The sequence below is a fragment of the Ovis canadensis genome, chromosome 3, assembly GCF_042477335.2.
Source record: "Ovis canadensis isolate MfBH-ARS-UI-01 breed Bighorn chromosome 3, ARS-UI_OviCan_v2, whole genome shotgun sequence".
Taxonomy (NCBI): domain Eukaryota; kingdom Metazoa; phylum Chordata; class Mammalia; order Artiodactyla; family Bovidae; genus Ovis; species Ovis canadensis.
The window spans coordinates 84,581,752-84,595,100 of record NC_091247.1 but is presented as its reverse complement, the minus strand read 5'-3'; the positions used below and the strand labels follow the sequence as shown (position 1 = coordinate 84,595,100).

The following is a 13,349-nucleotide window of genomic DNA, read 5'->3' as shown; positions in this document are numbered from 1 at the left end:
CACATGATTTTTGTAATCTCGAGGCTAGTGGGGCCTATCCTATAACTAGCACACAGCAAGACCTCAATCATTCAGCATTTCTTGAACATCCAGAATGTCCTCAGCACTGTGCTAATCAACTGCAATGGTGCACCATTTGATACAACTGTTACAATGACCTTAAGCATTCTTTTTTACATCCTGATCCGGGCTTACACATGCACAAATGTGACCTCAGGGTCAATGGGATCTTTCCATAGGATTTTTATGATTTTAAAAATATTCCATACTTAGAATCACCTAGAGAAAAGATATCTAAATCACTTTATCCTATGTAAACATGGCTATGCATATAAAATGTTTTGAAGATGCCAATAATATTTACATGCTCCCAAGAAACTGCAAATCATTATTTCCATCATCTAACCATCCATTCCTTCCCAAAGCATCTAAGAAAGTACTGCTGTATGATAAACATTCAGTAAATATTTCTGAATAAGAAATATTCAGAAAAATTCAACTGTATTTATTATTGTATAGTACCCAACATAACTAGGGAGAAAACCTGAAGAAGATTTTAAAAATTGGAATTACTCTCCCACAAAAAAAAACTGCAGTAAAATGTGAAGTATGTTCAAGATGAATTTTAAGAACTGTGATGTATTTTCTATTTTAATGAAAAATCCAAGAGGCCAATGGACTAAAATTTAGTTTAAATGTGGGCCTGTGAAAATAATTTAATTAAAAATAGATATGATTTTCAATATGAAACATGTCATCAGTCGATTATTGTGATCAAGTCTTTTCACAACTCTAACCAGTCCAATCAGGATCCAAAGTTCCATGCAAATAGTTTACTGGTTCAAGCAAAGAACTCAGAGGCTTTGATTTAAGCTCCCTCTGATATATCAGTGTTTCATACTCTGAATAAAAACACAAAGTTTTTAGTTTTACAAACTCTCCTAAGACACAAACCTGAAGCTTAGAAATAATACGTACCTGAACACAGGAATTCCCAGCACAGAGTAAATGTCACTTAGATGTATAAAGATCTGAAAGAACAAATATTGAAGTTAGAATGGACCAGGTAATGCATTACCCAACGCGTGGCAATTTGAAAGCTTCCATTTTGAAGCTATACAACCTATATTTTAATAAGAAATTCCAAGACCTCTTCATATCTGAAAAAAATGTTCCATAGTATTTTTTTATTGAGCGGAGGCAAAGTAAATTTTAAGTACATCTCATAGAAAAATTCTGAAGTCAATTTGGTAAACAACTGATATTGAGAATCACATTATGAAGAACTCAAGATCACTTTTCTTTACAGTGATTCTTTGAATTACCCTAACTATATTAGATTTTTAAGCATTGTAGGTTAGAGCTGCTGCTGCTGCTAAGTCGCTTCAATTGTGTCCGACTCTGTGTGACCCCATAGATGGCAGCCCACCAGGCTCTCCTGTCCCTCCAGGCAAGAACACTGGAGTGGGTTGCCATTTCCTTCTCCAATGCATGAAAGTTAAACATGAAAGTGAAGTTGCTTAGTCGTGTCCGACCCTTAGCGACCCCATGGACTGCAGCCTACCAGGCTCCTCCATCCATGGGGCTTTCCAGGCAAGAGTACTAGAGTGGGGTGCCATTGCCTTCTCCGTTTAGGTTAGTGACAATTACCTAAATCTACCCCTATTCTAGCCTCAAGTAAGACTTGATACCATGGTTAACAGAAAATCTGCTTAAGCGAAATACACTGTAGCAAGAGTGACCTTTCACTCTATTATTTATAGGGAGTGCTTTTTTTTTCTTTTTAAAACTTTTATTGGGGTATAGTTAATCCACAAGCTGTGCTACTTCGAGGTGTATAGCAAAGTGCATCAGTTATATAAAGAGTTTATTCCTTTCTATCATCTTTCTCCTGCTATTTTCCTCCCAGCTTTATTGAGAAATAATTGACATACATCAAAGGCATACAGCATGAAGGTTTGATTCATGTACATTGTGAAATGATTATCACAATAGGTTCAACTAACATCCATCTTCTCATGTAGATAAAAAGAAAAGCAAAAAAGGGAAAAAAAAATTCCTCAGCATAAGGACTCTCAGGATTTACTCTTCACAACCTTCCTATACCACACAGCAGTGTTAGCTATAGTCCTCATGTTAGGACATGATGAGGATTTAAATGTCTCAAGTTGAAATCAGTAGCCCACATAAATTTTAAAAGAATCTTACTCCTTTAGCCTGATGAGGTTTATGGAATATTCTAACTCTGCTCTTTGACCTCAACAACATTCGATTCCTAATACTTTTACCCCAAAGGTATTTTAACATAGTTTAATCAGAACTATTCCACTATTGATAAGCTTTTACTAAGAAAAGAATAATCTGGAATGAATTCCATTTAGTTTAATTCTTTGATGGCTGAAGCTAAACTTTCCAACTTTTTAATCTTATTCATGTTAGCAAAGCTATTGATTGGTATTGATCCTTTTCTATTTAACAGTTAAAGTTATGATATACTGACATTTTTATATATCAAATGTTATCAGGTACAGCTTTTTGCACTATGAAGTTTTCTCTGTTAATTGTACAGAACAAAATTTGCTAAAATTTGATTCTTCTGTCAGTTTTGGTCACACAGATTTTACTATGTGTGATTCTGTTGTCGATTTTGTTTCATGTCAATTATTTCTACCAACAGCTATTATTTGCATTAAATGGATGATAAGAATTAAATTAGATATATTTGTTTATGAGCTAAACTATGAGAAAACTGTAGTTCTGAGACAGTGAGATGGAGTCAGGGAGAGATGAGAGGAGGAAACCAGACAGAAAATAAGAAAACTACAGACGGGGAGATGACGGAAGATACACTTATATAAAAACATTCTCAGTATTATTTTGCCAAACAGCAATAAAGGATATATGCTAGGCATGCCTTTTTAAAAGCAAAAAATATCAAATAACAAAACAGAAAACAACACAAAGCCTTCTGATTTGACTAGCCATTACTCCTTTTAAAGCTATACAAAAATAATCTACCAATTAATGAATCAGAAAAATGACTACTGGTCAAACTTATGGTCTTCAGAAAACACTGAAGAACATTTGTTATAGATAGAATTCATTTTCCCATGTGTTTACTTTGTTCCAATTAAAAATGGTATAACCTCATTAAATTAATTTTGAAAATAGAGAAAAGGGAAAGAAAAATAATCCCACAAGCCTAACAAAGCCACTATTAACACAGGTCTGTTTTCTAATTTTATTTTTTACATTAACTAGAATTTCTTATTATAGATATTTGTTATGTATTATAGTGATTATAGAGAGCATCTCTAGTGTTTAGTTTAACTGCGACTAAACAATTCCATTCCAAAAGTTCAATTTGAATGCGACATTTACAGTGAAAACTACTAGCAAAAGAATCTGCAATATTCTGTTGCTAAGGAGGAATCAGACTGCTGGACCCATGTAGACATGACTTAAAACTTAAAGCAAAGTTAAAAAGCACAGTAAAAGTTGTTGACATTGCAGCTGTACTGTAATAACTTTGAATGGAGATAGATGGCTAGTAGACTTGTGATGATTTTATAATGTATGCAAATGTTGAATCACTGTGTAATTCACGTGAATCATAATATTTTACGTCAACTACACTTCAATTAAAAAAAAAGAAAAAAAAAGAATAGTTGACATTGTCTTTAAAGAATTAGGTTATGAGCATATAAAATAAAATAAACATTCATTACCTCCAAATTTGGATTCCTCAAATTTGCTTTCCATCCAAACTGTTTCATAAGAGCAATTCCAATTACTCTTCCTACCTCCTGAAAAGGCAACAGGTTAAAAAAAGATAAGAATACTAAAAATGAAAATTTTAAGTTTAAATGTAAGCAAAAAAACTGGCAGGGAAATCACTCATACTATCCGATGGTAATTTAAGGTTACAATATTAAAAGACTACACGAAAGCATTTTCTATTCAAGGCAATAAGGGTGCACTGTGCCTCTTCCACCCCAACAAATCTTATGGCATTGACGTTTACTTGTGTGTAACCTCTCTCCTTGTAATTTCAGACACGTGAAATAACCAGATTGTGGCCTGATAAATATGGTCATTCTAGGTCCCAAGAAATAGATGCAAACTGAAAGATGAATTATTTTAGCTATGGCAATCCTGTATGTTTAAAAATTACCCGTTTAAAAATTACCGCATTAGGTTCAGACTGAAGAGTCTGTCTGATTTCAAGACTGGCCCAAGGACCCACACCTACGCCCTCTATATCACTAAATTTTTCAGGGTCCTTTTGTGGTGTTCGCTCTCCTTTTAAGTACACCTGTGTATCTCAGTCTGGTCCTGGGAAGATCCCACATGCAAGACCTGGAACAGAGCAACCACTCAATCAACACAGAACCAAACTGAAGAGAAAGCCAAAAAGCTTAGGGCCATGATATTAGAATTTCCAAATGTAAACAGGATCTGTGAGTTTAAGGAAACTTTTAGGGAGAAAGTAAAAGGAACTCTTTATGTAGACTGGCACAGTATTCCTCTTAAGCATCTCAGGTAAAGTTAAGAAGGAAAATGCATTTTTAGAAGAGATTTAGTTAGTTATGTGAGATTGGGTCGAGTGATCTGTCTGGGCCTGGTTATGCATGCTGAGAAAGGTTTTCACTTCATTTTTGATCCAAAGAATAATTAATTCTTTTAGAAAATGGGAATCCACTCTGGGGGGCAAGTGTACCTGTGCAGTAAGGGTCTTTGCAATGGCTCCACTGCAGCGACAGGAGACTCTGAAAGTTAAGTCGGTCTGGTTACGTGTATCAGCAGCTTCCGTTACATCATTCTGAAGTTCTTGAAATTTTCCTTCTTCAGTGATAAAATTTCCTTGCTCCAATAGTTTTTCTTCTATTTGTTTTTCCAGCTGGCATTCCTTAGTCTCTTGGATCTCTTGGATTTGTTCTGTTTTCAATTTCTTAGCAGCGGTATCATCTTCTCCTACTTTCCTTTTGAGTGGGTTAGCATTTTTGTGAGAAAGTTTTTCCTTTTTTGCATCAAGTTCAAGAAGATTCTTCCAAATTGAAATGGCATTCAACCAACTTTCAGGATCATCATTTATAAGTCTTTGCAGTTCATTAAATATTTTTCCTAAATAAGTAAAATCTCAGTTTATCCTTTACTGAAGCAATTCACACCCTCAAATCCCATTACCTTTATTTCTTTAAAATTAATTAAATTGCTACATGAATACTGATTTCCCTTTTATCTGGAACTTATATAATTTAACTTAAGAATATTGTGCAGAATAAAGTTCATTCACGTATTCCATATTTAACATCAAACCTGTTTTAAAATTCCTATAAAGTTACCATTTACTTTAGCAAGATCATTTGTCCTATGATAACATATGTATCTCTCCAATATACACAGAGATGTACAATGTCTGTTGATCTTTAACGTAATGCTGATCTTGCCTATAAAAAATTAAGTTTTAAAAAATAGAGTAAATTGCAAAACAGAGCTCAAAAACAGAGCAACTGAATCTTGAGACTATTTAAGACCACAAAATATTAGCAGAGATCATAAAAGGAGTTTCCATAAAGTAACATTTCAGATACACAACTCATTCGTAATTTAGGAACTGGCAGTCATGCTTAGTAAAATGTAATCTTTTCTTGATAAACAAAAGCCATCAAGATGATCAAAGAGTAATTACTGTAGTTCTTTAAAGATGAAAGTGTGTGGAATATTGGGATGAAATTATACTGACCTTACAATGTAATATCTGAGGATTTGTTTTAGAACAATTTTTCTGCCCCATCTTGATTTCTCACCATTTGAATTGCTCCTGACACAGTTTATTATAGGCTGTGATGACATGATTTCTTGTGCACAAGCAGCAATCAAAATAAGGTTTAAGGCAATGTTTTATCCAGCTGTAGCTGATCCTTTTTTGCTTTTGCCAGTATCTTTACATTATTTCAGCAGCATATTTATAAAAGTAGGGAGTGGATAAGAAATCTCTTAAGCCCTCTTTAAGTCTAATGCTTTATCAATTTAACGTTCCCCACAATAGGAAATTTTACTATGTAGTATTTTCCAATTATATCACTCATCAGGTAAAATTTATAAGTTCTGACCAATTATTTAAATCAATGCATTTGGGGTTATTACATGCTCCTAAATCTAAATAAATGAACCAACCATATATAGCCTTAGAGAAGGTGTCTGATCATAATTTTCAAGGAAGAAACGTGACTTAGGACACTAAAATCTCAGAAGGAAGGCAGCACATTGGTCAAGTACTTGTAAAAGAGAAGAAACACAATTAGGTGATAATATTCAGGAAATACAGAAAAATAACTAATTAATGATCCCAGGGGTATGAATGATTCTTAAAAATGCGAAAAGGCTACATATTAACTGCCAAGCAAAAAACTTTGGAGTGTACTATATCATGTAGATAAAAGCAACAGGTATACACCTACCTTTACTTACAGAAGAAACAGGAAATGGAAGCTGCTTTTTAATCAGCAAAAATAACCTTTCTGCAGATTTCAATTGTTTCAGCATATTCAAGTCAGAACAGGCAGTGAAAAAAACTTTTCCTGAAATGTATTCAACCTAGAGATAGAAAAAAAAGATATTAATGTAGTTCAATGTAAGATTAAGAATCATTTCCCTCCCCTCCCCCTTAATGCATTAAAACAAAGCATCTAGACTAACAATAGTAAAAATGCCTATTTGCCTATTTTTGAAGCATCTACTATTCATTAGACTATCCTAGGCACTCTGAATGTTTTTCCCCCTCATCCTGTAACAACCCTCTAAGGTATATTTTATCATCTCCATTTTATAGATTAGGAAATTGAGGCTTAGAGTGGTTAAATAATTTGTATGAAGTCACATAGTCAGTGACCAAGACAGTAATCTTTCTGTGTTACCTTTTGGAAAGTGTGTGTGCACTCTACTAAAAAAAAAAAAAAAAAAAAGAACACAAAATACTGATTATCGAATATCACACAACTACTAAAAGTGGGCAAAGGAAAGGCAAAATGGATAGGACAAATCAGGTGTCTAGACCAAGTTTAACCTAATCAGTAGGTATTTATTAAACATCTACCTCATGGTCTACAAGGAAGCATACAGTATAAATCCTAAAGGTGAATAATAATCTAAAAGGCATATACTGACATACAATTAAAATGTAAAATGTATAAGACAACAACTTGCTTGGTGAAAAGTAAAATGTTAATAAATGTTTTGATAAGTTGCAGTTACAATAAGCATTACTAACGATGGAAGCCATCATTAGTAAAAGTCTTGGGAAAGAATCCTATAAGATTTGGTTAGAGGGATTCTCACAAAAGAATGAAGGGGAAGAATGCAGAGGTGGGCATGACAATCTGGTGAAGTAAACTGTAAGAGAGCATGGCCACCTTTGCTGTGTGCTGCTGACTGAGGGTGTCAGGCGGATGGATGGTGTAGCTCAGGCCCAGCTTGAAAAGCAGTCACGATTTTACCCCAGATGGTAATGGTTCACCATCAGAGACTTCTGATGAAAACTATGACAGTGCGAAACTAGCTGGAAGAAAGATTTCTGTGGACGGGGCATAAAGGACTGAGTGCTGAATGTGATGCTGGAGGGAGAAGTAGATTACTGAGGGAGAAATAATGAACCGCTTGGCCGTGGGAACCAGACGATGGACAGAAGCAAGAGTGTGCATCAAATTGAAAGAGGCTTGAAAGACAGGACAGATATGTGGACAGTCAGAGAAGAAAGGAAAATGAAAAGAGCACTGATTCCGAGAGAGTCAAACGAGGTCCAGCACATGACGCTCAGTGCCAATGGAATCCTAAACCTTTTGGGTCAACCCAACCCCCTCAAGTTCAGGATGGATGTGGATGATCCTAGCAGTCTCCTTTTAGCAGTGGCCTCGGGCTAACTAACATGGTTTTAAGTCATCTCCTAGGACTGAGGCAACCATGGAATCAGGGGTGTTCCATGTGTATAGGCAGCTCCCACTCAGTGGGAACTTGAACTCCAAGTGTATGGTATATTTGATTTGACCTGTTCTAATTAAGCTTTTGGGGTGGTAATTTCTAAAGTTACACTCTAGCTTGATAAAGAAGAATCTCTGCTGGGGAAGCCCTAAGTTGATGACAATTAAAACCCCAATACTTCCATAGTTGTAAGATTAACAAGTTCTGGGATTCTGACGTATAGCATGGTGAGTTTGGCTAATAATTCTGTATTACCTAGCTGAAAGTTGCTAAAAGAGTAGATCTTAAATGTTCACATCAAAAAAGTAATGCTGATTACATGATGGGATGGAGGTGTTAGCTAATGCTATAGTGGTCATCATTTTGCAACATATAAATGTATCAAATCACCTTAAATAATGCTATATATTAATTATATCTAAATAGAGCTGGAAAAACAAATAAATTTTAAAAACTCCAAAGACTTTAGGTACTAGCAATGCACCTAAGACAGACGGAGGAAGTAGGGAATGAAAAGAATGTTTAGGAATCAATATTTAAGGGGATAATGAAGTAACCAAAACAAGAAGTTCTGGTTTTTATTTACTTCTTTCTCATTACAAAGGTGACATTTTCCCACTAAAGTCAAAATTGAATACCTCAAAATGCTTAGAACTTGGAAACAAAATTTTAAAAGGTAATTTTTTTTAAAGTTTAGATTTTGTTACTTAATCTAAAAGTATAATTGATATTAAGCCATCACATGAAATAGCCAGTTAAGATTCTGGGGGAACTGAAATAAATATTTTACTGTAAATCTATGGTTCTAAGATTCAAGTCTTATAAACAAACTAATACAAACATCTAGACCAGTCTAGACATTAAATTAGTTATTTAATAGTACAAAGATCTTTTCTCATTTACTTGAGTATCAAGGGAGACAATTTATATAATGAACTTCTAAAAATATTTTATTGGAGGGTGTGGAGAACAAAAAATTTTTTCGACTGAAAATCAAGTTAATTAAGAAGACCTAAAAGGTACTTTAATCTACTGGGGTGCTCAATCATAAGAATAATATGTGTTTAGCCACTTAAATGTTAAATACATTCTAAAAATCAACACCAACACTGGTTTATTCTGTTTATTTAAAAAAATTAACATTAGGCCTACATTCCTTTTATAAGAAATGAGCATGTAATCAGAAGTAGTTTATGAAATGGTAAAACAGCCACTGTGAGAATCAATCATATACATGAAAGTGCTTTAATAGCTCACTTTTTGTATTCTATCTCAAAGTAGTAGAAAAATGAGTTTTGGTGTTTATGATTTCAAACTGTGTTGAAGCTACTGTTACTCATTTTCCTTATTGTTTGTAACTGATCATATTCAATTATAATAATTAGGGAGGGCTGTGGCATTTTAGAATATTTCACACTAGTATTTGTTACTTGAAAATTTATTTATATACCCAATCTGTTTTTTCCATTTGGAATTAAATCATTAAAAATGTCTAAAACCAACTGGTTTTATCTCTAACACTTCAGAAGATGAAATAACAGCCTTTATTAAAAGAAAAAACAGCTCTGTTGTCAGCTAGAATATCTAAGCAGTTAGTATTTTTGCTTTTCTTTTAAAATTGAGGGAGTCAGATCTCATGCAAAGATGAAAAGCTTAAGCCAAGGCAAAAGGTAAGGTACAGTACAAGGAGATACCAAAGTTTCCTAATTCTACAGATGCCATTTAATTTCGGAATTAATTTTGAAGTGCTAGGTGAAGGACTGAGGTGGGGTGTGAGCTTTTGTGTTTCATTTTTGAAGAGAATTAAAAATATATATTTTACTTAATTTTTTAAAAAGTATCCAATCTACAGGGAATGCACAGAATCTTCAGAGAAGCTTATGCAATCATCCCATTAAATGAATTGACTGAAATAACTCGACTATCTGCTTAACCCTACTATGTGGGCTGTTTTGCTATGTGGGTTTTTAAAGGCTGATTAATCAACTGACTGGGCCTCCTGGCTTGCTGGCGTTGTAGACACCTCTACTAAAGTGAATTTTATCTTCAAAATTACTGTTTCTACTTTTATTTTTATAATAACAGTATTTAACACATTAAACAGAATTACAAAGTAAAGCTTAATTTTACCCAATACATTTCTTTAAGGTACGCTATACACTCCATACTAGAGTATATATTTATATGCTATAAATTAAATATTTAAAAATACCCAGGAACCTATATAGAGGCTTGCCCCAACACCAGAGGAAAATCAAACCTGAACGTGACCAAGTGCCAGCTATAACTTATAGGACTCCAATTTATAGGAAATACAGAAAATAGAGGAACATGTCAAACTACACCATGGAGGTGCAAACGGCAAACACTGAGAACAAGCAGAGAGGTCAGTTTTCTAATAATGAAGCATATGCAGATTGGGTCAAGCCTTCTCTATTTTTCACACCAGGAACTAACTCTAAGTGAACATCTGAAAAAAACAAAAATCAGCGCGGCATGGTGTCATGGCTTCGCAGTGTTCGAGGAGCTGGAACCAGGTGCCAACTTGCCTGGGTTGAACATGATAACATGTCTGATTTCACAGGCAGCTTGGGTGTGAATCCCAGCTCTGCCATTTTCTGGTTCCATGACATGAGTATTTTATTGGACTTACTTGTGCTTCATTTTCCACTTCTGTTCAATGTGGAGCTCACCTCAAAAGACAGGGTTGCTGTGAAAGTTAAGGGTCTGACATATTAAATGCTTAACCCATGTCGGCAGTTGCTATTATACTGTTGCTTTTTCAGACTAGCTACATTCAACACTCTATGATGTTCGGTGACTAAAACCACAAACGGCAGTTAGTGTAATAAGACTGATGTCATTCTTCATGAGCCTCTCTATCCTCCTCTCCCCAATCATCATCACAGAAACTCCTTTTGTGAGCTTTCAACACTTCAGGAGTCCTGGGAGTGGAGTGGTCAATTTCTTTCAATAAGCTTTCATTTTCCAAAAATACATCATTCACACTGTCATATATAATCCCATCAAGACATTGGAGCCTTTTTCTATTACATCCTTTCCCTGTTTTCAAGAAACAGGCTCAGCATGTACTAGAACGTAAACTGATGTTTACAACTTTCTTCATTTCATCGAAATTAACAGTGTAATAATACCAGCAACTGCTAACTTCCTTCTCTGAGGCATCCTAGAGTATTTTTCTGCTGCTGCTGCTGCTAAGCGGCTTCAGTCGTGTCCGACTCTGTGCGACCCCATAGACAGCAGCCCACCAGGCTCCCCCGTCCCTGGGATTCTCCAGGCAAGAACACTGGAGTGGGTTGCCATTGCCTTCTCCAAAGCATGAAAGTGAAAAGTGAAAGTGAAGTTGCTCAGTCGTGTCCGACTCTTAGCGACCCCATGGACTGCAGCCCACCAGGCTCCCCGTCCATGGGATTTTCTAGGCAAGAGGACTGGAGTGGGGTGCCACTGCCTTCTGCAAGAGTATTTTTCTAGCTACTATTTACTGCGGATTTAGACTGTACTTTACATAACCTTTATCACTGAATCCTTCCAACAGTCCTAGGAGATAAACACAGTGTCAGGAAACTGACAAAAATAGCTGAACCTGACGATTATATTTGCATGTTAAAGCTGGAGAAAGAAAGAATTCTTACATGTCTAATTCTAATTATAGGCACTATCAAACATTTTTCTTTAAAGAATCTAGGAAGTAACTCGCATCAATCGCTTTTTTAAAAAAAAAAAAAAACCTTCAGCGGTGACAGTGACAGATGTGTAGGGGAAAGGGCTGGCGGGTCTTTCTGGCAGTAATTAAAGGACCTGCCAGCAGAACTGGGTTCGCGGGCAGACAGCGAGGGGTTCGCGTCGCTTTCGCGGGTCGAGCGCCGACCCCAGCGGGGAGGGACCACGGGCAGGGGTGGCGCCTGGGCCGCCCTGCTTCGCGCTCCAGCTCGCTGCGAGGCCGACTCACCTGGGTGGCAGCGAGCCGCTCCCGCACCTCCCGCATCAGGAAGGGCTCCAGGCCGCGGCCCGCGGTGCAGAAAAACTGGGCGCCCGACGGAGGCCCGGAGCGGGCACCTCCGGGAACCACCGCCATGGCAGCTCGGGGTCACGTGGCCTCGGGTGCGCGCGGCGCGGCCCCGAGGTCCCGGAGGCGGCGCGCAGGGGCCGAAGGGCCGGGTGTTGCAAGGGAGAGCCAGGCCGGAAGGTCCCAGGAACGTCTGATCGGCTGGGGGGCCGTGTGGGTCTCCTTGGTTAACGGATTGGAAGCTTGTTGATCAGGCATCTGGAATTATTTAGAATCCCAGGTGGAAGGGATGTGATTGGGATATATAACTGGGAAGAATAAAGGCTGTCATTAATCTGTTAGATCCTTAGATGCTATCATGGCGCAGCTTTGCCTCTGATATCATGGCTTCGCTATGCTAAAGAAATGAATGATGACTATAGAAAAGCAACATAGTGTGAAAGACTGGAGGGAGTAACTGATGGCGTTGCTTAAAATATCCATTAGATTTTACCTCAGTTCTTCCCCGGTAGTGAGATAGGGGATAAGATTACTGGTTTGTGCTAATATTGAGACATCCTATTCCAACTGATTGGTTGTTGGTGTATAAAATAAATGAATAATATTTTCAAATCAATATTTTTTAAGGTGGGAAAATGAAGCCTTAAAAATGATTTCCCTATAACACCTGTACTGCTACTCTTTAAATGACTATAACAAAGAAAGGTTCATCAGTAATAGGTCCTTCTGTTGTACCTTGGAGAAAACAATAAGTCGGAATTTGGATAAGAAGTTGGAACTTGGATAAGAAGGCAAGTAAGAGTATAAATAGTGTACTCTTATTTTTAATCTTTGACTATAATAATATAAACAGGCAATAAAAAAATATGCATTAGCGTGGGCTTCCCAGGTGGCGCTAGTTGTAAAGAATCCACTTGCCAATGCAGGAGACATAAGAGAGGTGGGTTTGATCCCTGGGTGGGAAAGATCCCCTGGAGGAGGGCATGGCAAGCCACTCCAGTGTTCTTGGCTAGAGAATCGTATGGACAGAGGAGCCTGGCATCCTACAGTCCTTGGGATCGCAAAGAGTCAGACGCAGACTGAAGTGACATAGCAGGCTCACACTTATTAGCATGACTTTAAAACAAATTATATCTCTGACATATAACTTTTAAAAATAAAGGTGTGAAATATTTTTTTAAAAGGAGATATACTATCATCTCATTCATCTTCTTATTTTTCAGATAGAGGAAATTGATGCTTAAAGAGGCTCAGGGACAGTGAGTTAGGGGCATAGCTCAGGCTAGAACCTAAGCCTTGATTTATACTGTACATACTGAGCTTTGTTCCATTCCTACCAACT

The 13,349-nt window shown here is 36.7% G+C and overlaps 1 protein-coding gene across 2 annotated transcripts in view; it reads right to left on the bottom strand.

Annotated features, from left to right (window-relative positions):
- THUMPD2 (THUMP domain containing 2) overlaps positions 1–12,127 on the bottom strand; it is a 38,500-nt gene extending 26,373 nt beyond the window's left edge. For both annotated transcript variants that reach the window (XM_069583503.1, XM_069583504.1), the window contains exons 1-5: positions 11,951–12,127; positions 6,465–6,600; positions 4,721–5,124; positions 3,729–3,806; positions 979–1,031 (exon numbers count right to left, since the gene is read on the bottom strand). In XM_069583503.1, the coding sequence (XP_069439604.1) occupies positions 979–1,031; positions 3,729–3,806; positions 4,721–5,124; positions 6,465–6,600; positions 11,951–12,076 (797 nt within the window). In that variant the 5' untranslated portion in view covers positions 12,077–12,127. The remainder of the gene's footprint in view (positions 1–978; positions 1,032–3,728; positions 3,807–4,720; positions 5,125–6,464; positions 6,601–11,950) is intronic.
- Positions 12,128–13,349: the final 1,222 nt, after the last annotated feature.